A 22983-nucleotide genomic window follows, 5' to 3' on the forward strand; every position below is an offset into this window, starting at 1 on the left:
CAATCTGACACGGAAGGCAGACAATGATAAATAGGAAATTACAGGAGGCAAACCTGTGTGCATATTTCTGATTGAAAGTCAGATTATAACTTCAGTTTTTGAACAATTCGGCCTGCAAAATAGGGTGGGTTTTTGATTTGGGCTCCTTATGCGATTGAGTTTGACACCCGCCTTAGTCCATTAAAAAGACTCTCATAAAATTGTTAAATGTCAAAGGTGCTTTCAGAAACTCATTAAAAAAAGCTAAAGGCTTTTTACTCTTACATTTACCTATACATTCCTAGTAGTTTGGGTCACCCTGAGCTGCTTGGTTACTCTGTTGTACTCGTCCAAGCCCTATTTCATACAGCCTTATCAATCCCTGCCATGTACTGATGAGGACCAAAAGTCCGAAACAGGCTGTCTACATGTGGGTTTGAAATGGCTGTGTAAAACTTAAAGCTATAGGCTTGCTATACACCAGCGGTTCTGGATGCTTGCTTGGCTTAACAAGGGCGAAAAGGGATAATTTGCATATTTAGTAGTAGTGCATTGTGGGTAACCACAAATGTTCATTTATAACTGAATTATTGCAAATTTCCTTCTGTTTTAAGAAGGCAATTACACCAAGCTTTGCTTTTTTAGTAGGAGGGCTTTTTGGTTCCTTTTATCCCCCTATACATTCCTAGTAGTTTGGGTCAGCCTGAGCTGCTTGGTTACTCTGTTGTACTCTTACATTATAAATGAATAAGTAAAAAAAGTGCTTTTAGCAATTAATCTATTGATTCCTAGCAATTAAGGTATACGGCTTAAAACATTTGCTGTATATATCCTGTTTAATTAAAACACATCAATACTTAAAGAGACTTCGTAACAAAAATTGCATCCTGTTTTTTATCATCCTACAAGTTCCAAAAGCTATTCTAATGTGTTCTGGCTTACTGCAGCACTTTCTGCTATCACAGTCTCTGTAATAAATCAATGTATCTTTCCCCTGTCAGACTTGTCGGCCTGTGTCTGGAAGGCTGCCAAGTTCTTCAGTGTTGTGGTTCTGCTATGAACTCCCCCTTCCAGGCCCCTCTATGCACACTGCCTGTGTATTATTTAGATTAGGGCAGCTTCTCTCTTATCTTTTACAAGCTGGATAAATCGTCCTCTGAGCTGGCTGGGCTTTCACATACTGAGGAAATTCAGACAAGGGCAAAGCTGTTTGCAGGAAGAAACGAGCAGCCTGAAATTTCAGTGCACGAGAGATGCAGGGGGAAAGAAACACACAAATGATCTCTTGAGATTCAACAGGAAGGGTGTATACAGCCTGCTTGTGTATGAATGTATTTTCTATGTGTGGACATACTGTACATCAACCTACTTCCTGTTTTGGTGGCCATTTTGTTTGTTTATAAACAAACTTTTTAAAACTGTTTTTAACCACTTTTAATGCAGCGGGGAGCGGCGAAATTGTGACAGAGGGTAATAGGAGATGTCCCCTAACGCACTGGTATGTTTACTTTTGTGCGATTTTAACAATACAGATTCTCTTTACAAATTGTTAACTTCTTCACAGCAGTAACACAAACTTCTTTCAACAAGCTTTGCCATTCAAACCATAGGTGTATATATAGGCAGAAGTGTGAAGGTCACAAGCACTTTACGTACTCTGTCCAGCTCCAGTGTAAACTTCTGGTCCCATGACTGATTTGAAATAGGTTTCCAGTTGGTCTGACCGACCACAGTATTGTCCAGCTTGAGAACCGCACAGACTTCATCTGTAAGAAAATTACAGCAACTCAGCTTAAACAGCTAAGAGGATTGCAGGAAACAAAAAGCTCTTCTGTTAAACCCACAACAAAATATCTGCTTAAGAAAAGATTATAGATTTTCTTTTTTTGTAAAGAGTCTGATATATGAACAGATAAACTGCTTTGGCATTCGTTTGCTAATTATTTAGGATTTTAAGTGGAATTTGCTAGGAATTGCGGATAAAATCCCTAGTCTGGGTTAGTATGAATTAAACGTCAATATATTTGCCTCTTTGGCACACCGTAGTACAACAAAGACAACATTCACTATAGGTTATGCATGACAGTTCAAATGTTCGGTTAAAATCAACCAAATTAACATACCTATTAAAAGGACCACTATTGCGAAAAATAACTTACTTACCTCTGGATCCTACCGAGGCTTCTCCCTATCCTCCTCCGTCCTACGGCGGCCTTGCTGGGCCCCTCTGAACAGCGAGCATGTAAATATTTACCTTCTCGGCTCCAGCGCAGGCGCAAGTAGCCTGCGCAGTAGATCGGACACAACTGGGATCGGTTATTTCCACCTCTAGCAGAGAGCCGCTACTGCGATTGTGCTGGAGCCGGGAAAGTTAAATATTGCTGGTGCTACTGCGCCTGTGCCACAGCCTGACAAATTGTCATCTGTGGCTTCAGAGGGGCCCAGTGAGACCACCGTGGGACTGAGGAAGACTCGATAGGATCCAGAGGCTTCCCCCCTCCCTAGGTAACTTTTTTTTTTTTTGTTACAGGGTCTCTTTAAAGGCTGTGGACTAGTTCATCTCCTCATAAAGGATTCTCAAGGGTTTCTTTTCAAAAGCACTGACTGAAATAGTGTGCAAGCAAGTAAAGAGGCCGACCTGTATCTTTGTACAGATCCTTTCCAGGGAGTGCTTTTGTGAAGAATAAAGGAAATGCTGAAAACCTTCCAAGAAGAGATGGACTAGTCCAAAACCTGTCAGATATTTTACTACTTACTGTAAATGACAGTGCCATAGAAGAAAAGAAATGACTAGCTCATTTTACTCTGGAATAAATAGAGGTCATTTAAGTCAGGGCTTCCAAACCCTGTCCTCAAGTACCACCAACAGTACATGTTTCGAGGAAAACCACAACTATTCACAGGTGAGGTAATTAGTGTCTCTGTAGAATGGCCTCAATTCACTAAGATCATGCTGGAGATAATAAGGCAAGAGAAAACCTACCTCCACACGTGAGAGAGTTATCTTACCTCTTCATTCCTTAAGTTACCTCTCCTGTAGTTAATTTACCTCCTCTGTAGTTAATTTACCTCCTCTGTAGTTATTTTCACATGCAGCTAATTAACAGCCTGTCTTTAACTCTGGAGTTATTTTAAGGATTGGAGAGTTAATTTAAAGACAAAAGAGTTAACTTTAGGCTTGCCTGAGGTAAAATGTTTCCTGAATACTACATGCCTTATCACCATGGTAACAACTCTAGAAGAGTTATTAAAGACAGGAGATAAGTTTAGTGAATTGAGGCCATTGAGGCCTCTTTTCTACGGACTGTTGATAAGCAGTGAACTGCCTCTCAAACTCTCACAGCAGCTTGCTGCTGCCTGGTAACTGCTCACGGCTGCCTTATAACTGCTCAACTGCAGCCTGGCAACTGCTTGCTGAGCAAACCGTTCAACAGTCCGTGGAAAAGAGGCCTAACTACCTCTTTGAATTTCCCCAAAACATGCATTGGCGGTGGTACTTGAGGACAGTTGGGATTCGGGAAGCCCTGTAATTAGGTTTTCCTTAGCCACTCCGAGCTCCAAAATCAATATTGAAATGTGTGGATGTGCAGGATGTGAAATACAATTCAATGGCACAGGTGGAAGATTATTATAGAACAGCTGCAAAAAAAATAGAAATCTCTTATAGGAAAAAAAAGTAACATGCATGAGCTCCAAAGTCCAAATGGGAGGGACCCAAAAAGATTTACGATCGCAACAAGCTTCAACTATAACCATAGTGGAGAAAACTGTTAAACACACAGTATATGGTCAATGAGATGCTAATTTAGAGTTAATGCGAATTCTCTGCAAATATATGCTGCTTGGAATTGGATCAAGTGCAGTAGCAGATTATTTAGACTGACCCAAAACCCAGCTACATAGATTTGCATTAATTTATCCAAATTTGCATGAGTTCAAAATGATTTGCATCTCAGTGATAAACTACTGTTAAACACAGAAACTATAACATTCATATTTCATAAATGCACAAGTAAAAGAGTCTTTGCTGCAACAGTCTAACCCCGTGTTTCTCAAACCTGTCCCTGTGACTCCCCCACGGGGCATGTTTTGCAGGCAGTCTCACCCATGCACAGGTGGGGTAATTAGTGTCTCAGCTACATGCAATCCACCTAGCTGAGACACTAATTACCCCACCTATGGATAGGGGTAGTTGCCTGCAAAACATGCACCGTTAGGGAGTCACGAGGACAGGTTTGAGAAACACTGGCCTAACTTGACATGGAAAACCCATATAAAGGACCACGATCACTAAAAATTCATGTGCACACAAACTTATAAGAGAAAGAATGGAAGCCGCTGACTTCCCCTGTCCTGAGGTGCGGGAGATCCAATTGTAGCAAAGAATAAACTTAGAAGTAGTGTCCGGCAGGTGACATCTGCTCACAGCATTATATGTTAAGACACACCCATCACAAGTGTGTCTTTGTGGTTGTTCAATAAAAGCTTTTGGATGTCACCTGCCGGAGTGTGAGGACACTACTAGTTCCCACATACTGATAAGAAGTAGATTTCTCCCAGGTTAAAATGCACTATAATTTTTTTCTCCTATGAAGCTGGGAAAAATAGACTTCTTGTACATATATACTTAAAATAAAAAACTGTGTTAGTGTTTGCAGTATTTAATCAACTAGAATTTTTTTCCATACAGATAAGAGAAACTGCATAAGCAAATACACCCAACAAGGGCTCCCACCTGGCTGCTGCATTGCCATTTGGTTTGCAGTGCACAGAAAAGCACCTGGAACACTAGGGACAGGACAGTCACTAATGACACTCATGCAACCCCAACAGTGTGATATGGAGCATCTAGCAAAAGCCTAGCATGATGGATTTTTGAGCAGTTTAAAAGTAATGTCCCACAGAGTTAAAGAGAACCTGAAGTGAGGGGTATATGGAGGCTGCCATAGTTATTTCCTTTTAAGCCATACCAGTTGCCTGGCTATCCTGCTGATTCTCTGCCTCTAGTACCTTTAGCCATAGACCCTGAACAAGCATGCAGCAGCAGATCAGGTGTTTCAGATCAGACAAGATTAGCTGCATGCTTGTTTCTGGAGTTAATCAGACACTACCTCAGCCAAATAGATCAGCAGGGCTGCCAGGCAACTTACATTGTTTTAAAATAAAATATGGCAGCCTCCTTACATTTCTCGGTTCCGGTTCCCTTTAAGCTGAATATGATTGGTGTGGCATCAGATAGTAACACATGGCAACGCGTTGCTAAGCAACATGTACCCTAACATTTGAATGAGCCCTTAGAGAAAGATCTTCTGCACCAAGCTTCAAAACAACCAGTCTCTAAAACATTTCAAGGGCATATTCGTTATGAGAGGAAACGTAATGTTAAAGACAGTGTGTTAAAAACCTTTTTCCATAAACATAATGATCACAAGACATTAGGTGCCAAGTTTACGTGTAAGTGGAAGCAGACAATAACAAAGTTACTGAACTGGAAAAGTCATCTGTCTTCAGGAGATTCCGACTGCTGCCACTTTTATTTTTACTTGTCCTGCTCATAAAAGAAGATCTGGATTCACTTGGACTCCAGCCTGGGAGGGTAGTGGTAGCAGCCTTGGACCTGCCAGGGACGTTCTCCAAAATATCCTGGCATCCCATGAGTCGGACTTCCAGGGTACCTGTGGAGCGCAGTCAATGAATAGAGACAAGAGTTACATTTCACGGCCAAAAATGCTAGACAACACTATAGTCTGGTTATTTTATCAAGCAGGGCAGTATATGGTTATCTACATTACAAAATACACAACTGCTATACATAAGCAATAATATAATGAATAATGAAACAGACAAAAGAGTTTTCATACACTATGTTAGACAGCAGTCACAAAAATGTAAACTTTAAAAATCCATACATCTAAAATGTACATTTCTCCTTGAGTGAAATGCACTACAAATGTATTTCTCATATGTTGCTGTCACATACAGAGGCAGTAAAAAATTTACAGATTTTAGACTAGTCCAAATCCTCAAGGGGACTCAGAATATCATTTATTCCATACAAAAACAGTCCGTGGAAAGGATCTATGCAAAGTGGCCAGTGAGCTTCCCTACTAATTTGCATATCATTTTGGCAGTTGGACTGATCAACTACTGTTCAGTAAGTTAATTTGTAAATAAAGAAATAGCGGAGAATCCCCCATGAGGAGATGGACTAGTCCAAAAACTGTCCGATTTTCTCTACCTACTGTAAGTGAAAACATTGGAGAAAATGTATAGGACATTTTATTCCAGGAGAAATGTACAATTATATGTATGTATTATACAGTTTACGACTTTTTGCAATAGAAGTCATCTTAGGTATCCAGCAAATCAAAACACAGTTTCCATTCATTTTACCTTAAAGCAATTGAGCACCTGTAACTGAAAATAAATAAAATGAACCTTCCCATAAGGGAGGTTTGTAATAATGTGTGCTGTTGAGGGAGGGGGGGGGGGGCTTCGGTGATCAGCATTACTTTGCTACAGGTTGGTAAGCCCCCATCTGGAATCTGCCATACTCCCTAGAAGATACCACATTATGAAGTATCTGGCAAACGACCGCTACAATGCATGCTGGGGAGACTTAATCCATGGCTGCGAGTACATCTCTGCCACAAGATTAATTATCCATTAATTTTATATATTACATGTCACTCATAGTCTCTACATGTTTTAACTACAACTGACTTCAGCAATAACTGCTAATGCTTTATTTCCTAACTACCACCACCCCTCCTTCCCCATATAATTAGCGTTATACAGGGGCGTAGCAATAGGGGGTGCAGAGGTAGCGACCGCATCGGGGCCCTTGGGCCAGAGGGGCCCTGTAGGGCCCTCCCTGAACTTCAGCATTAGCTCTCTATTGGTCCTGTGCTCATAATAATCACTTCTATAGATGCTTTGAATAGTGGTAATCATTAACAAACTGTTCCCCATCCCCTTCTTGCACCTCTGACACTGTAGTTGCCATTGGCAGGTTTTGGCGCGCCATATCATTTGTTATGTACAGAGTGCTTGGGGGGCCCCATGTAAAACTTGCATTGGGGCCCACAGCTTCTAAGCTACGCCACTGGCGTTATACACAATATCTATTCTCCTATGGCTATTCTTAAATTTGACAGTAATGTGGCCCTGCAGTGGAGATCTGGTTTTCCATACGTGGCTGCTAAAGGGTTAAAAAACATGAGTCCTATGGGAGAAAAGCACTATAGAAATGTTATTGTTATAAGTTGCCTGGCTTTCCCCCTGATCCAGTGTCTAATACATTTAACCACACACCCTGAACAAGCATGCCAATCAAGTGCTCTGACTCAAGTCTGGACTGGATTAGCCACACGCTTGTTTCAGGGTCACAACTGAGACACTATTGATGCCAGAAGATGATCAGGACTGCCAGGCAACTGGTTTTGTTTAAAAGGAAACATCAATCTCACCTCGGGTTCACTTTAATGAGCGCAAGACAGTTGTATATACAAAATAGAGAATAAATAATCGTCCCATCGTGTCAGTTTTGAACTACTTTAGTAGCTAGTGTACATTTTGGCATCCAACATGTGACCATAAGTGCTACTAAAGCTAATTACAACAGCTCATAATATAGAATCAAGAGTGTGTCATTCTGGAACTCCTGCAATTAAATTCCATATTAAACCCCGCCCTCTCTCCTCAAAAGCACAGCAGCAGAGAAAGGATGGCATTGCTTCCTGCACAAATAGCAGTTCAGGTGAGGAAACAAACACATAATAAACAAACCTGTTTTATAATCTAAATGCAAATTAACTGCTTTCTCACCAAGGCTACCCTACATGGCATTTCATCTTTTTCTGACTTTTGTGCTTTTTTGACTTACTTTTGACTTATTTGTGCTTTTAAAAAGATAATTTCCCCAACTTAAAGTGAACCTGAAGGAAACAAAGGTGCCCCCTAGGGGGTACTTACCTCTTTAGGATCCAAAGGCTTCCTCTGATCTCCTCAGCAGAGGCAATTCAGCACTGGCACCCCAGAAATTCCACTTGCCCAGTCAGGTCCGCTCAATGGCACAAGTGCGACCATCTGCCCCTGGGCAGTAGAGCAGACTTTGTCGGGCTCTGCTTTTTCCACCGGAGCCCAAGTGGAAAGCCGCACTGATATTGTTATTGTCAGTTCGGGGGTCCCAGATCTGAAAGGAGCAGGCTGAGGAGGACTGAGCCACTACCACGCACACCCAACTGAGCCCTTTCCAGCATGGGAGGTTGAAATTTTTTGATTGGTTTCAGACAGAAATAGATTAAACTGATGATCGGTTGGCCCCGTTGCGGCATTCCCAACAGCGTGAATGTGAGAGCTCTTCCGACGGACAGCTCCCATCTGCCTGGCTAAAATCCCAGGAGACAATTTTACTGCTTGAAATGCCATTAGCAGCCCGCAGTACAGTCTTATGCTGGGCATACACGGTCAGATAATTCTTATCAATCGAGCCGCTGATGGCTCGATTGATAAGATCCAACCTGTCCGATACCCCGCCGGATCGATACTGCGCTCGATACCGGCGGGGAGAACAATGGGAAGAAATGAGCGGCTGATTAGCAGCGCCCGCAGGGACGAGCGGGAATCGATCAACGCGCACGAGCGGTGACACGCCGGCATCGAGCCGTTGGCTTGATACCGGGGCAAAAACTAACCGTGTATGCCCAGCATAATAATCTTAGCCAGGCAGATAGGAGCTGTCCGTTGGAATACAAGAAGTGCAGAATTATTAGGCAAATTAGTATTTTGACCACATCATCCTCTTTATGCATGTTGTCTTACTCCAAGCTGTATAGGCTCAAAAGCCTACTACCAATTAAGCATATTAGGTGATATGCATATCTGTAATGAGAAGGGGTGTGGTCTAATGACATCAACACCCTATATCAGGTGTGCATAATTATTAGGCAACTTCCTTTCCTTTGGCAAAATGGGTCAAAAGAAGGACTTGACAGGCTCAGAAAAGTCAAAAAATAGTGAGATATCTTGCAGAGGGATGCAGCACTCTTAAAGAGACTCTGTAACATCAAAAACATCCCCTGGGGGGTACTCACCTCGGGTGGGGGAAGCCTCGGGATCCTAATGAGGCTTCCCACGCCGTCCTCGGTCCCACGGGGGTCTCGCTGCAGCCCTCCGAACAGCCGGCGACAGACCCGACTGTCCAATTCAATATTTACCTTTGCTGGCTCCAGCGGGGGCGCTGTGGGTGCTTTCGGCTCCGAACTACACGGAAATACACGATCTCAGTCGGGTCCGCTCTACTGCGCAGGCGCCGGAAACTTGCGCCTGCACAGTAGAGCAGACCCGACGGCGATCGGGTATTTCCGCCTACTTCGGAGCCGACAGCCGTCAGAGCCTGCTCAGGAGCCGGGAAGGTAAATAATGACGTCATCTTCTACGGAGGGCCACAGCGAGACCCCTGAGGGACGGAGGACGGCGTGGGAAGCCTCATGAGGCTTCCCCCACCTGAGGTGAGTACCCCCCAGGGGACGTTTTGATGTTACAGATTCTCTTTAAAATTGCAAAGCTTCTGAAGCGTGATCATCGAACAATCAAGCGTTTCATTCAAAATAGTCAACAGGGTCGCAAGAAGCGTGTGGAAATTCCAAGGTGCAAAATAACTGCCCATGAACTGAAAAAAGTCAAGCGTGCAGCTGCCAAGATGCCACCAGTTTGGCCATATTTCAGAGCTGCAACATCACTGGAGTGCCCAAAAGCACAAGGTGTGCAATACTCAGAGACATGGCCAAGGTAAGAAAGGCTGAAAGACGACCACCACTGAACAAGACACACAAGCTAAAACATCAAGACTGGGCCAAGAAATATCTTAAGACTGATTTTTCTAAGGTTTTATGGACTGAAGAAATGAGAGGGAGTCTTGATGGGCCAGATGGATGGGCCCGTGGCTGGATTGGTAAAGGGCAGAGAGCTCCAGTCCGACTCAGACGCCAGCAAGGTGGAGGTGGAGTACTGGTTTGGGCTGGTATCATCAAAGATGAGCTTGTGGGGCCTTTTCGGGTCGAGGATGGAGTCAAGCTCAACTCCCAGTCCTACTGCCAGTTTCTGGAAGACACCTTCTTTAAGCAGTGGTACAGGAAGAAGCCTGCATCCTTCAAGAAAAACATGATTTTAATGCAGGACAATGCTCCATCACACGCGTCCAAGTACTCCACAGCGTGGCTGGCAAGAAAGGGTATAAAAGAAGAAAAACTAATGACATGGCCTCCTTGTTCACCTGATCTGAACCCCATTGAGAACCTGTGGTCCATCCTAAAATGTGAGCTTTACAAGGAGGGAAAACAGTACACCTCTCTGAACAGTGTCTGGGAGGCTGTGCTGCACCCAATGTTGATGGTGAACAGATCAAAACACTGACAGAATCCATGGATGGCAGGCTTTTGAGTGTCCTTGCAAAGAAAGGTGGCTATATTGGTCACTGATTTGTTTTTGTTTTGTTATTGAATGTCAGAAATGTATATTTGTGAATGTTGAGATGTTATATTGGTTTCACTGGTAGAAATAAATACCGTATATACTCGCATGCAAGCTGAATTTTTGACCCCCAAAAAGTGGCCCAAAAGTGGGGGTCTCGGCTTGCATGCGAGTCACTTATTTTTTGTACCCATGTCCTGTTTCACCAGCTGATCGGGCCGAAGGAGAGCGGGCAGCTGAGAGACCGGATGTGGAGGGCAGAGAGTATAGCTGCAGGATAGCTGGACGTCCGCGGCAAGCAGGAGCGATGGATGACCACACAGCAGAGTAGAAACATCAGGAGCGCTCTTCCGTGCTCATAATCTCGCGCTTCCTGCTGTGTGTCTGCACCTTGTAAACCCATTGGCTATTACCAGCCAATGGGTTTACAAGGTGCAGACACAGCAGGAAGCGAGAGATTATGAACACGGAAGAGCGCTCCTGCTGTGTTTCTTCTCTGTGCGGTCATCCATCGCTCCTGCTCGTCGCGGACATCCAGCGGCTGGCAGGCAGCTATACTCTCCGCCCACCGCATCCGTTCTCTCAGCTGCCCGCTCTCCTTCGGCCCGATCAGCTGGTGAAACATCGCTGCAGGCATGGTTTTCTGGGTGGCTGCGGCGGTCTCACACACATCAGCGCACAGCGGCAAAGCAGGTATCCGGCAGAGTTCTGCCCCTGACAGTCTTCACTGCTCACTTTACGCTGGCATCTCTCTAAGTATTGGACCTTAGTAATATATCATTAGCTGCACTTTAGGGATATAGGATTCCCCCTCATGGCTTATCTAATTGCACATTGTATATAGCATTGTTTTGTACAATTATATGCAGCATGATATACATGCTTTTTATATGCTCCCACTCACTGTATTGTATTTATATTTTACCTTTGGTGGATATATTTTTGTACTTTGTTTACACTGTCTTTGGCCACTATTTATGTGAGATGTGATGTTATCCTACTACGCTTATCAGACCTAGAGGCTGCAGACCTCTGCCTTTGAATTAGTATATTGTAAATGTGGATCTCATTTTCTCCATTCATTGCTCCTGCTCTGCTCCCCCCAGGGCTTCGGCTTACATGAGGGTCAATCATTTTTTCATGTTTTTTTAGGTAAAAGTTATGGGGTCGGCTTACATGCGGGTCGGCTTGCATGCGAGTATATACGGTAATTGAAATGGGTATATATTTGTTTTGTTAAGTTGCCTAAAAAATATGCACAGTAATAGTCACCTGCACACACAGATATCCCCCTAAAATAGCTAAAACTAAAAACAAACTAAAAACTACTTTCAAAAATTTTCAGCGTTGATATTAATGAGTTTTTTGGGTTCATTGAGAACATGGTTGTTGTTCAATAATAAAATTATTCCTCAAAAATACAACTTGCCTAATAATTCTGCACTCCCTGTAGCTCTCACATTCACACTGCCGTGAAAGTGTAAACAGCAATGTGATTTATTTTTTTAACTAATTCTTAAAGAGAAACTCTGACCAAGAATTAAACTTTATCCCAATCAGTAGCTGATACCCCCTTTTACATGAGAAATCTATTCTTTTTCACAAACAGACCATCAGGGGGCGCTGTATGGCTGATATTGTGGTGAAACCCCTCCCACAAGAAACGTACGTACTCTTGGCAGTTTCCGGTCTGTGAACCCTGCTGCATTGTGGGAAATAGCCGTTTACAGCTGTTTCCAACTGCCCAAAAAATATGCAGCAGCTACATCACCTGCCAACAGTAAAAATGTCACCATGTAATAAATGTCAGAATGTAAATCAGGGATTTAAAAGATTTTACAATGAGCAAACACTGACTAAATCATTTATACATAATTATTGTAAAAATGAAGCACTTATTTTATTACACTATTTTCACTGGAGTTCCTCTTTAACCCTTCACTATCCCTACTACTAGCATTGTTTCCAGAATAAATCTTTTTTAGTTTTATTTTTTAGAAATTTCGCAATAGTGGTCCTTTAATCAATAATGGGTTGACATATTGCCATGTCTGACAAATCTCAACGGTGAGGAAGACCGTTGTAAAGAAGTCTCAGTTTTGTTCAAGTTCCCCCCCCCTTCATCAGTTACCACAAGTTCTCTGTATGCTTAATACTTTAATCAACAAGCAGAAAAAAAACAACAAAAAAACAATCTAACATACAAATCTCCAATGATCAAAGGAAGCCATAACATTCAGCCAATCAGAGCATCATCTGTTAATTATACAGCTATCCGCTATCTGTTGGCTTTCAGTAGCTCAATTTCTTTCCCATTCTGTGGCAGAAAAAAAAGTGCAAGTGATGGGAAAATTCTGGTCGTTATTTTTAGCAGATGTTTCATGACTTACCTGTTAAAGCTGCTGGCTTGGACAGCGTACTATACTGGTTTTGTGTGGAGATCATGCTTTGCCTGGGACTTAGCGTTGGAGACGACACAAGGGAAAGTTCTTCGATTATAACACTGCTCTTCGGATGGTTTTTTGGGAGTTCACTTAGTCTTTGTTCTAAAGAATATTTTAGGAGGTCCAGCTTCTGACTAGACTCATTAAATCTTGATTGAGCCTTGAAAAGACAAAACAGGTAAGAAAAGGTTAAAAAAATGAAAAGATCTGATATATTTATTGAATATAGCCAATACTCAACTTCTGCCCACAGGCCAGAGATGGCAAAAGAGGAACTCTAGTGTGCTCTAGCTATTGGAGCTCTAGCTATTGGAACTCTAGTGTGCTCTAGCTATTGGAGCTCTAGTGTGCTCTAGCTATTGGAGCTCTAGTGTGCTCTAGCTATTGGAGCTCTAGTGTGCTCTAGCTATTGGAGCTCTAGTGTGCTCTAGCTATTGGAGCTCTAGTGTGCTCTAGCTATTGGAGCTCTAGTGTGCTCTAGCTATTGGAGCTCTAGTGTGCTCTAGCTATTGGAGCTCTAGTGTGCTCTAGCTATTGGAGCTCTAGTGTGCTCTAGCTATTGGAGCTCTAGTGTGCTCTAGCTATTGGAACTCTAGTGTGCTCTAGCTATTGGAACTCTAGTGTGCTCTAGCTATTGGAGCTCTAGTGTGCTCTAGCTATTGGAGCTCTAGTGTGCTCTAGCTACTGGAAGATGCATGGAAAACTTGACCACACATCGCAACTGAATTTTGTTGCTAAACTGTATCCAACTTGCCCAATTATGCATAAAAAGGGTCCATTATTGAGACATGTATAAATACTGTAGTAGCTCAATGCATTTCAAACAAATGTTCTAGGAAACAAACCAAAAGAGTTTACATAAAAGGCCTTGTAATTGTTGCTTGATCACTCCTTGAATGGGAAAGGTCATTCATGCAGTCAAGTAGGCAGATTGAGGGTGAAAATGATGAATGACTTACGGCTGTATCAGTTCTGAGAAGTACAAAGATTTCTGCTGAGATCTGATCTAAAATTTAGAAGTAGATATTGAAAATGTTTCTGATCGAATGTTACAACTTAAGGTAAATATGCTTGTAAGTTGAGTCATGTGTTACACTGTTATACTTAAGAGTAAACTGCTTTCGGACAACTGTAGATTTGGCCATATAGTATAAACATTCTTTTTGGTTGTTTTCAACGTGCTTTTAATTTGTTTTAACCACTCTACAGTCGCCTATCAGCGATCATTGTGCACAGAGTGGCTCCCCCGGAATCGCCTAACACTGATTGGCGTCAACTCCTGGGGAAGGAGATTAGCAGAGATCACACGTGCACGCGCATCCCCACTTAAGTGACGGAGCGGAGCTTCGTAAACAGTCTGCCAGCGGCGATAATGGCTGTTTGTTTTTATTGTACACCGCTGTGATCTATTGCAAATATCAATTCATGTAGAATAGACCATGCAGTGATTACCGCCAGCTCTGATGTGGCGGAAACTGTGCAGGAGCCTGTGACACTCCGAGGCGGTTTCTATTGGCTTACTGCTACTATCAGTCCTAGGTTACCCCTCTCTGCTTTGGTCTCCTGCAAGTTCCGCTGATCGGATACTAATAGGATGCGATGCCTTCTCAGGAAGGTTAGCTTTTCTAACTCCCAAACAGCTGAGGAGAGATAACACAATAAAAGAGGTTTCCCCTGCAGCCCTTCAGACATGTAACCCTTTAGGTTTCTGTTTGAAGACGCGGAGGAGCAAGTGGGGAAATCACCTAAGCATGGTATGTTCCTTGGAAGTTTATATAAACCGTGGCAATAAAATAAAATGTTAAGAATGAGTAATGGATGGATTCACAGGGAGCAGAGGGAGTATAACAAACATGTACATTCCAAAGGGATGTCTGGGATGCCTCTTAATATTGTAATGCCGTCACTGCATGGAACCGCATGTAACAAAACAAGTCGACACTCTTTTGCTGTTACCGAAGAGGGGGTCGGTAGGCTACAGCCTTGTGGCATGTTCAATCGTTCTGGTTGAGGGTGTGGGAAAACGGAGTGGACACGACAGAGCAGCTAGCAGTGGCCAGGGAAGGAGGAGAACTTTGCAAAGCCAAAACCACCTGACACACTGGATCTTTCAGCAATGCACAGGGGTGGCTGTACTCACGCTACACTCTTGGCAGAGATGGCCCCAACTAGTCACATTGACCAAGAATACTGTAGGTTGTATACTGGCCTTTAGTTTACACATGCTGTTATGAAACAAGGTCACTTTATGATAGTTCTCCAATTTGAACTCCTTTAAACAGTCCACAGGGCTGCCTGTCTAAACTTGTATAGAAGAGGCGTTGGTACAAAGCTACAGTATACATTGCTAGACATCCTTGTAGCATTTAAATAGAAAAGAATTGTTCTTTTGGAAAAAAAAAAAAAACTAAACTACTTTAAAGTAAACTTAACCTTTTAACCGTAACTAAACATACTAAGACTATCTATTCAAAAGTGAACCAGAGTCAATTTGACATCTAAACCTAATGCCAACTTTAAGAGATGTGCTGAGTGATTAACATTCAGACTGTAATTTAAACCTACTAAAAATGCAAGGGTGCTATACGGTTTGGCTGTTGATAAGAAATGGGAGGAGAATCACCTAAAATAAACTTTATAACTCAAACATTACTCCACCCTAGGATAATGCCAAACCTAATGTTTAAGCTATAGCGTGAAATGCAATGCTTTTTGCAGTGTTGGGGGAGGACAACAGAATATTCAGGACAGAAGCTGAGAAAAAAAATAAAAAATATACAGTGGTGGGAAAAACTATTTGCCCCCTTCCTGATTTCTTATTCTTTTGCATGTTTGTCACACTTAAATGTTTCTGCTCATCAAAAAACGTTAACTATTAGTCAAAGATAACATAATTGAACACAAAATGCAGTTTTAAATGATGGTTTTTATTATTTAGTGAGAAAAAAAACCTCAAAACCTACATGGCCCTGTGTGAAAAAGAAATTGCCCCCTCAACCTAATAACTGGTTAGGCCACTTATAGCAGTAATAACTGCAATCAAGCGTTTGCGATAACTTGCAACGAGTCTTTTACAGCGCTCTGGAGGAATTTTGGCCCACTCATCTTTGCAGAATTGTAATTCAGCTTTGAGGGTTTTCTAGCATGAACCGCCTTTTTAAGGTCATGCCACAACATCTCAATAGGATTCAGGTCAGGACTTTGACTAGGCCAGCACCCAAGATCGCTTCAGCTTGAGTTGACGAACAGATGGCCGGACATTCTCCTTCAGGATTTTTTGGTAGACAATAGAATTCATGGTTCCATCTATCACAGCAAGCCTTCCAGGTCCTGAAGCAGCAAAACAACCCCAGACCATCACACTACCACCACCATATTTTACTGTTGGTATGATGTTCCTTTGCTGAAATGCTGTGTTACTTCTACGCCAGATGTAACGGGACACGCACCTTCCAAAAAGTTCAACTTTTGTCTCATCGGTCCAGAAGGTATTTTCCCAAAAGTCTTGGCAATCATTGAGATGTTTTTTTTAGCAAAATTGAGATGAGCCTTAGTGTTCTTTTTGCTTAAAAGTGGTTTGCGCCTTGGATATCTGTCATGCAGGCCATTTTTGCCCAGTCTCTTTCTTATGGTGGAGTCGTGAACACTGACCTTAATTGAGGCAAGTGAGGCCTGCAGTTCTTTAGATGTTGTCCTGGGGTCTTTTGTGGCCTCTCGGATGAGTTTTCTCTGCACTTTTGGGGTAATTTTGGTCGGCCGACCACTCCTGGGAAAGTTGATCACTGTTCCATGTTTTTGCCATTTGTGGATAATGGCTCTCACTGTGGTTCGCTGGAGTCCCAAAGCTTTAGAAATGGCTTTATAACCTTTACCAGACTGATAGATCTCAATTACTTTTGTTCTCATTTGTTCCTGAATTTCTTTGGATCTTGGCATGATGTCTAGCTTTTGAGGTGCTTTTGGTCTACTTCTCGGTGTCAGATAGCTACTATGTAAGTGATTTCTTGATTGAAACAGGTGTGGCAGTAATCAGGCCTGGGGGTGACTACAGAAATTTAACTCAGGTGTGATAAACCACAGTTAAGTTATTTTTTAACAAGGGGGGCAATCACTTTTTCACACAAGGCCGTGTAGATTTGGAGTTTTTTTTCTCACTAAATAATAAAAACCATCATTTAAACCTGCATTTTGTGTTCAATTATGTTATCTTTGACTAATAGTTAACGGTTTTGGATAAGCAGAAACATTTAAGTGTGACAAACATGCAACAGAAAAAGAAATCAGGAAGGGGGCAAATAGTTTTTCACACCACTGTATATATATCATAAAGTGACCTTGTTATACATATACACACACACACACACACACACACACACACACACACACACAATGAAGGTGGTCGTAACACGTGTAAATATGAAAATAGTAATTAGATAGTGGGGTCTTCTGATGGAAAGTTACTGACATGATTCTATAACCTCCAAGACACAGATAGATAGATATAATATATTTATTATCTTCTGCAATCTATCCACACACTGGCATAGTGGTTAGCACGGAGCTTGTATGTTCTCCCTGTGTCTGTGTGGGTTTTCACCGGGCTCTCTGGTTTTCTACCACATCCCAAAAGAATACAGATAAGTTGATTGGCTTCCCCCTAAATTGGTACTCTCGCGCCAAATGGCATGAATGAGACGTATAATTTGAAATGTTTCTTATGATATGGCTTGTCTCTTTAAGTTATGTGCCCGCTCTTGCATGGGTGTGTTTTAATTGTCTATATATGTGGTTGTTGCATAAGGATCCTGTAAGCACTTGATAAAGACCATCCAGGTCGAAATGTTGTGCTTTTGCACTGTGTTATTCGCAAAATAAATTTTGGTGAATTGGCCTAAAATCCAGGTAGAGACCTAATCTTTTCACTTTGGACGGTTGCTACACCCTTGGTGGATGCGGGTGTCGGCTGGTTGACTCCCTGGTGCTATATTGGGGGCAGCACGGTGGCGTAGCGGTTAGCTCTCTCGCCTTGCAGCGCTGGGTCCCTGGTTCGAATCCCAGCCAGGGCACTATCTGCAAAGAGTTTGTATGTTCTCTCCGTGTCTGCGTGGGTTTCCTCCGGGCACTCCGGTTTCCTCCCACATTCCAAAAACATACAAATAAGTTAATTGGCTGCCCCTAAAATTGGCCCTAGACTACAGTACTTACACTACATAATATAGACATATGGTAGGGATTAGATTGTGAGCTCCTTTGAGGGACAGTTAGTAACAAGATCTATATATACACTGTACAGCGCTGCGTAATATGTCGGCGCTATATAAATACTAAATAATAATAATAATAATAATAATAATATTATTTGCTTGGGTTGCAGCATCAAGGTATTTCATATTGCTTCCCCCTAAATTGGCCCTAGACTACGATACATACATAGACATAACTATGGTAGGGACTAGATTATGAGCCTCTTTGAGGCACAGTTAGGTAACAAGACAATATAATGTATAGAAGCAAAAATGTGGACAACATATTTTTCATAATTCCAATGTTCTTGTTAAACTGAAGTACAGCTTGCTTCCTGCATTCTGCAGACTTAGGCCTCGTTCACACTATACGGCCTGCCATGCGCATTTCGGCAGTGCATCAGCAGAGAGCGCACTACTGACGTTCAGACTATTTGCGCTCCGCTATCGCACTGTTACATGCATTTTTGCCAAAGTGTATTGCTGATCCCATTTATTACAATGAATGGGATCAGCTGCGCAACGCAGATGGCGTGCAATCAGGTGCGCTTGCGTCCCGAACGCACGGACATACACGTTGCCTAATGTGAATGAGGCCTAAGCTGGTGGGTAATCAACCAGGTGTGACCATGTAACTTACAAAGTTAAATTAAGAAGAGTCCAGATAGCAGAAAATATGTAGCTTAAAGGGATGCTAAAGTGAGATGCCATATTTACAGTATTTCCTTTTAACCAATAACAGTTGCCTGGCAGTGCTGCTGATCTCTTTGGCTGCAGTAGTGTCTGAATCGCATACCTGAAACAAGCATGCGGTTAATGCCACCAGATTTCAATCATAGCCCCTGATCCGCATGCTTGTTCAGTGTTTATGGCTAAAAGTATTAGAGGCAGAAGATCAACAGGGTAGCCATGTAACTGGCATTGTTTAAGAGGAAATAAATACATGCCTCCCTAATGCTCTCAGTTCAGGTGTCCTTAAAGGTGGTGGCAAAAAGCGAACAGGGTGAAGCACTGAAATAGTTTTGTTTCTTCAGCTGCATAGTTCACCGCCCCCCTCATCCATATTTAGGTTTAGGCACAACAGGTGGGTAGGAGCTTGTGTCAATAACTGTACCGGCACAGCTTGCTGCAGATCTATAGTTCACAGTAATGGGCTTCCAGGACCAGCCACAGGCAAGCACAGCCATAAAATGGATTTTCACAATTGCAGCAAAATGCAGTGTTCAAGAGTAATATTTCAAATTTACAATAATTATTTTGTTTTCAGAGTTTTAGCACTTCAGTTTTGGAGTTAATTGAGCTTTACGTTTACCAAATACATGCCCATTACCACTATTAAACGAGAGACAATGTATTAAAGAGACACTGAAGCGAAAAAAAATTATGATATTATGATTTGTATGTGTAGTACAGCTAAGAAATAAAACATTAAGATCAGATACATCAGTCTAATTGTTTCCAGTACAGGAAGAGTTAAGAAACTCCAGTTGTTATCTCTATGCAAACAAGCCATTAACTCTCCGACTAAGTCTTATGCTGGGAATACACGTTTCGTTTTTGCCTTCGTTTTAGCCTTCGATTCGTTCTGTAAACGAATCGAGTGTTGAAAACGTATGTGAAAATAGTCATAATCTCATTATAGTTTCGATTAATAGACCCCAAAAACGAACGACTAGTGATCGAACATGTTTGATATTATCTCTCTTTATCCATCTAATCGAGCCATTGGTAGGCTTGATGGCTGTTCAGATCGATTATATATTCGTTTATGCCGTCCGTCCCTGTACTACGTTTCGTTTCTTTGCAGCCTTCGATCATTGGAAAAACGAAACCATCAGAATCGAAAAAAAAAAAACGAAACCGTGGGTGGTGATATTAACCGTACGGTCGATTATTTCGGGATCGAAAAGGACAAAAGGCACAATCGAAACGAAGGTTTAAACGAAGGCAAAAACGAAACGTGTATTCCCAGCATTAGTCGTGGAGAGGGCTGTTATCTGACTTTTATTATCTGTAAGTGAACTGTTTACTTTTTCTCTGCTAGAGGAGAGGTCATTACTTCACAGACTGCTCTGAAAGACTCATTTTGAATGCTGAGTGTTGTGTAATCTGCACATATTATAGAATGATGCAATGTTAGAAAAAACACTATATACCTGAAAATAAAAGTATGAGAATATTTTCTTTGCTGCTAATCTTCTAGTAATTATTCATAGTACACAACCAATTCACTATATCATATTTTTTTTTTCGCTTCAGTGTCTCTTTAAGGTGTATTAAGGTGTTCTCCTCAGATTTTTTTTGCCAGCCGGGTGGCCTGAAAAATTAGCCGTTGTGGTGCAATGCAGGGACGATTATTCTCTGCGCAACTCAGCTCACAGCACAGGAGGATGAGGAGGCAAGCCAATGGCAGACGGGTGCTCACCAAAATTAGCCAGGTGGAGGACACTGCTAAAAGTGCTTGAGGAGAGCACTGCACACCTGACCACCATCACTATAAAATAAGGCATCCCATGGTTGGCATTAGAGATTTATATTGATCTATGTTTGATTCTGTAATTCAGTTATTCAATGCTAATGTATGCTTTGTTACCCTTTGTTGATGCCGACTTTCAATAAAAACCTAATTAAAGAAAAAGAGGGATCCCTTATGCGTAGCGACGAGAGATCGACATTGGAGCATATTTACATTAAACAATGGCAGGACGACGGTCTGCTGATCAGATTGTTAGCGAAGGCACTCAAATGAAGACCCAGAAGTACAAAATGTGCCACACATCAGTACTTCAAATGGAGCAATAGTTTGTCTTCTTTCAGTACAAATGATTAACACCAATTATTGTACGAAATAATCTGCCAGGTCTATATGGACTACAATTACTGTCTTTTACAGTCGTTGGGACACTTTTTTTTAATGACTCTCAGCCAACCCTTCATTCGTTTTGGGAAATGGCAGTTGAGCTTGTTTACGAAGCTCTAGATGAGAGAAGATGAGTTATGGAAGAGAGGAAGCCACCGATGTCTGCAGATAATAGGATCGGCAAACACTTCAGAATGCCTAACAGCAGCTGTCTGGCCTGTGGCTACTACACAGCAATGTCTCATGTTGGCCTTGTCTCATCGGACACACTTCCAATGGAAGTTTGCAACATTTCTTTATTAACTACCTGATGGGCTTCCATGTCATGAGACTCCTGCAAAGCTTGGGGGAAAAAGTATTCAATCTGGAGTAATAGATCGTCAGACAAATTCTTTCAACTAATAAAGATTTTTCTTGCAGCAGACAGTCAAAAGGCCACAGAATACTTAAAAACATCCAGTTCAGTTAAACATTGTACAATGCAGTTCCTTACAAGCTCAAAACTTATATCCTATGTATGCACAACTAGTATGAACACAGCAGTAACTTCCAACTTCAAAAGACACCAATCTGTAGAAGACATTTGAAGTTCTGCATTATGACCAAAAAGTTGTGACCAGTACGTACTTCTGTAAGGGCTTTCCTATCCGTGACTTTCCCAGACCCGAGCAGCTTCATGACGTTCTTTGCTCCTTCAGCCACTGCAAACTCTATCCTGAAATGGTGTCGCAATTCTTCCATTCGGAGCTCAAGTGGACTAATTACAGGTTTTGCTGCAAGAAAAAAATATGAAGTATCTTTAGTCTAACTTCTGCTTTTCCTGGGAGGACATCAGACACTCTCAGGTAAAGTCACCATGATGTAGTTAAGTTTATACCCAGCAAAGGAGAGTTACACTACATGGGGCCAAGTTCATTAAAGATGAACAATCACAATTACTACAGGGTGTGCTGTCAGCACACAGCATTACTTACATAGTCTAGCATGCATTGCACAATTAGTGCAACCCACGTTGCCTGAGTAACGATGGTGTTAGGGTAACAAATGCTACACAGGTAGCATAGTGCACCTTACCCTGGCAATGTGAGCTTTACCAACGTTGCACTACATAGTTGACATAACAAATAGTAAGATTAAGATGCTCTACCTGTGCATGCCAATCTTATTTAGCCAATATAAACTATAACTTTGTATGCTTGATAAACCAAAGATTGTGAGAGTTTGACTAAACAATATTCTTTGAAACAATTACATCTATGAAGAGCTGAACTATACATTTGAAGTGTTATAAAACATTCTGTGGGAATATCCCTGCACACCAGCCCATTCTAGCAACCAAAGCAATGCTGCATGTTCACTTTTGTTTTGCATAGGTTAAAATATCATTTACTCATTTTTCAACCAATAAAGTGTACTCGAGCCAAAGCTCAGGTACAAAATCACATACTAACCTAATAAGAGGGAAGCCTTGCTGTCCTTTGGTCCCCCTATCGCCAAGCGTGGACTCTCCAAAGATTACTGACAAGAAAATGTCAGTAATCTGATGGGGGCTGCGCGCCTCTTCAAGCAGGAGTGCGGCTGTACTGAGCCTGCGCAAAACCGTCTGCACTGTAAGCCAGGGCCACTCCTGTGCAGGCACAGCTGCACTAATGCAAGAAGAGGAGCATGGCCCCAATTAGCTGGAGGGTCCACAGCTTTAACAGGGGAGCAGAGAACAGTGATGGGAGCCTCATTAGGATACTCAGGTAAGTATTCACCACATGCTTTTTGACCTACCAAGCTGGATTGGCTTTACTGGGACATTCAGTCAAGCTTCTCCCACAACAGCTCAATAGGGCTGAGGTATGGTTATCGTGCCGTCCACTCAATCATAGAAAGAATACCAGCTGACTGCTCCAGAAAGAGCAATACAAATTGCCTGGCTGTCCTGCCTCGTATTCTTTTAGCCACAGCCCCTGAACAAGCATGCAGATCCAAGTGTTTG

The 22983-nt window shown here is 42.2% G+C and overlaps 1 protein-coding gene across 3 annotated transcripts in view; it reads right to left on the bottom strand.

Moving 5' to 3' along the window:
- Nucleotides 1-22983, bottom strand: part of PKN2 (protein kinase N2) — a 242299-nt gene that overhangs the window by 61835 nt on the left and 157481 nt on the right. For all 3 annotated transcript variants that reach the window (XM_068239844.1, XM_068239843.1, XM_068239845.1), the window contains 4 exons: nucleotides 21627-21772; nucleotides 12843-13056; nucleotides 5469-5654; nucleotides 1636-1745 (listed from right to left, as the gene is read on the bottom strand). In XM_068239844.1, coding sequence (XP_068095945.1) covers nucleotides 1636-1745; nucleotides 5469-5654; nucleotides 12843-13056; nucleotides 21627-21772 — 656 coding nt within the window. The remainder of the gene's footprint in view (nucleotides 1-1635; nucleotides 1746-5468; nucleotides 5655-12842; nucleotides 13057-21626; nucleotides 21773-22983) is intronic.

The sequence above is a fragment of the Hyperolius riggenbachi genome, chromosome 6, assembly GCF_040937935.1.
Source record: "Hyperolius riggenbachi isolate aHypRig1 chromosome 6, aHypRig1.pri, whole genome shotgun sequence".
Classification (NCBI taxonomy): domain Eukaryota; kingdom Metazoa; phylum Chordata; class Amphibia; order Anura; family Hyperoliidae; genus Hyperolius; species Hyperolius riggenbachi.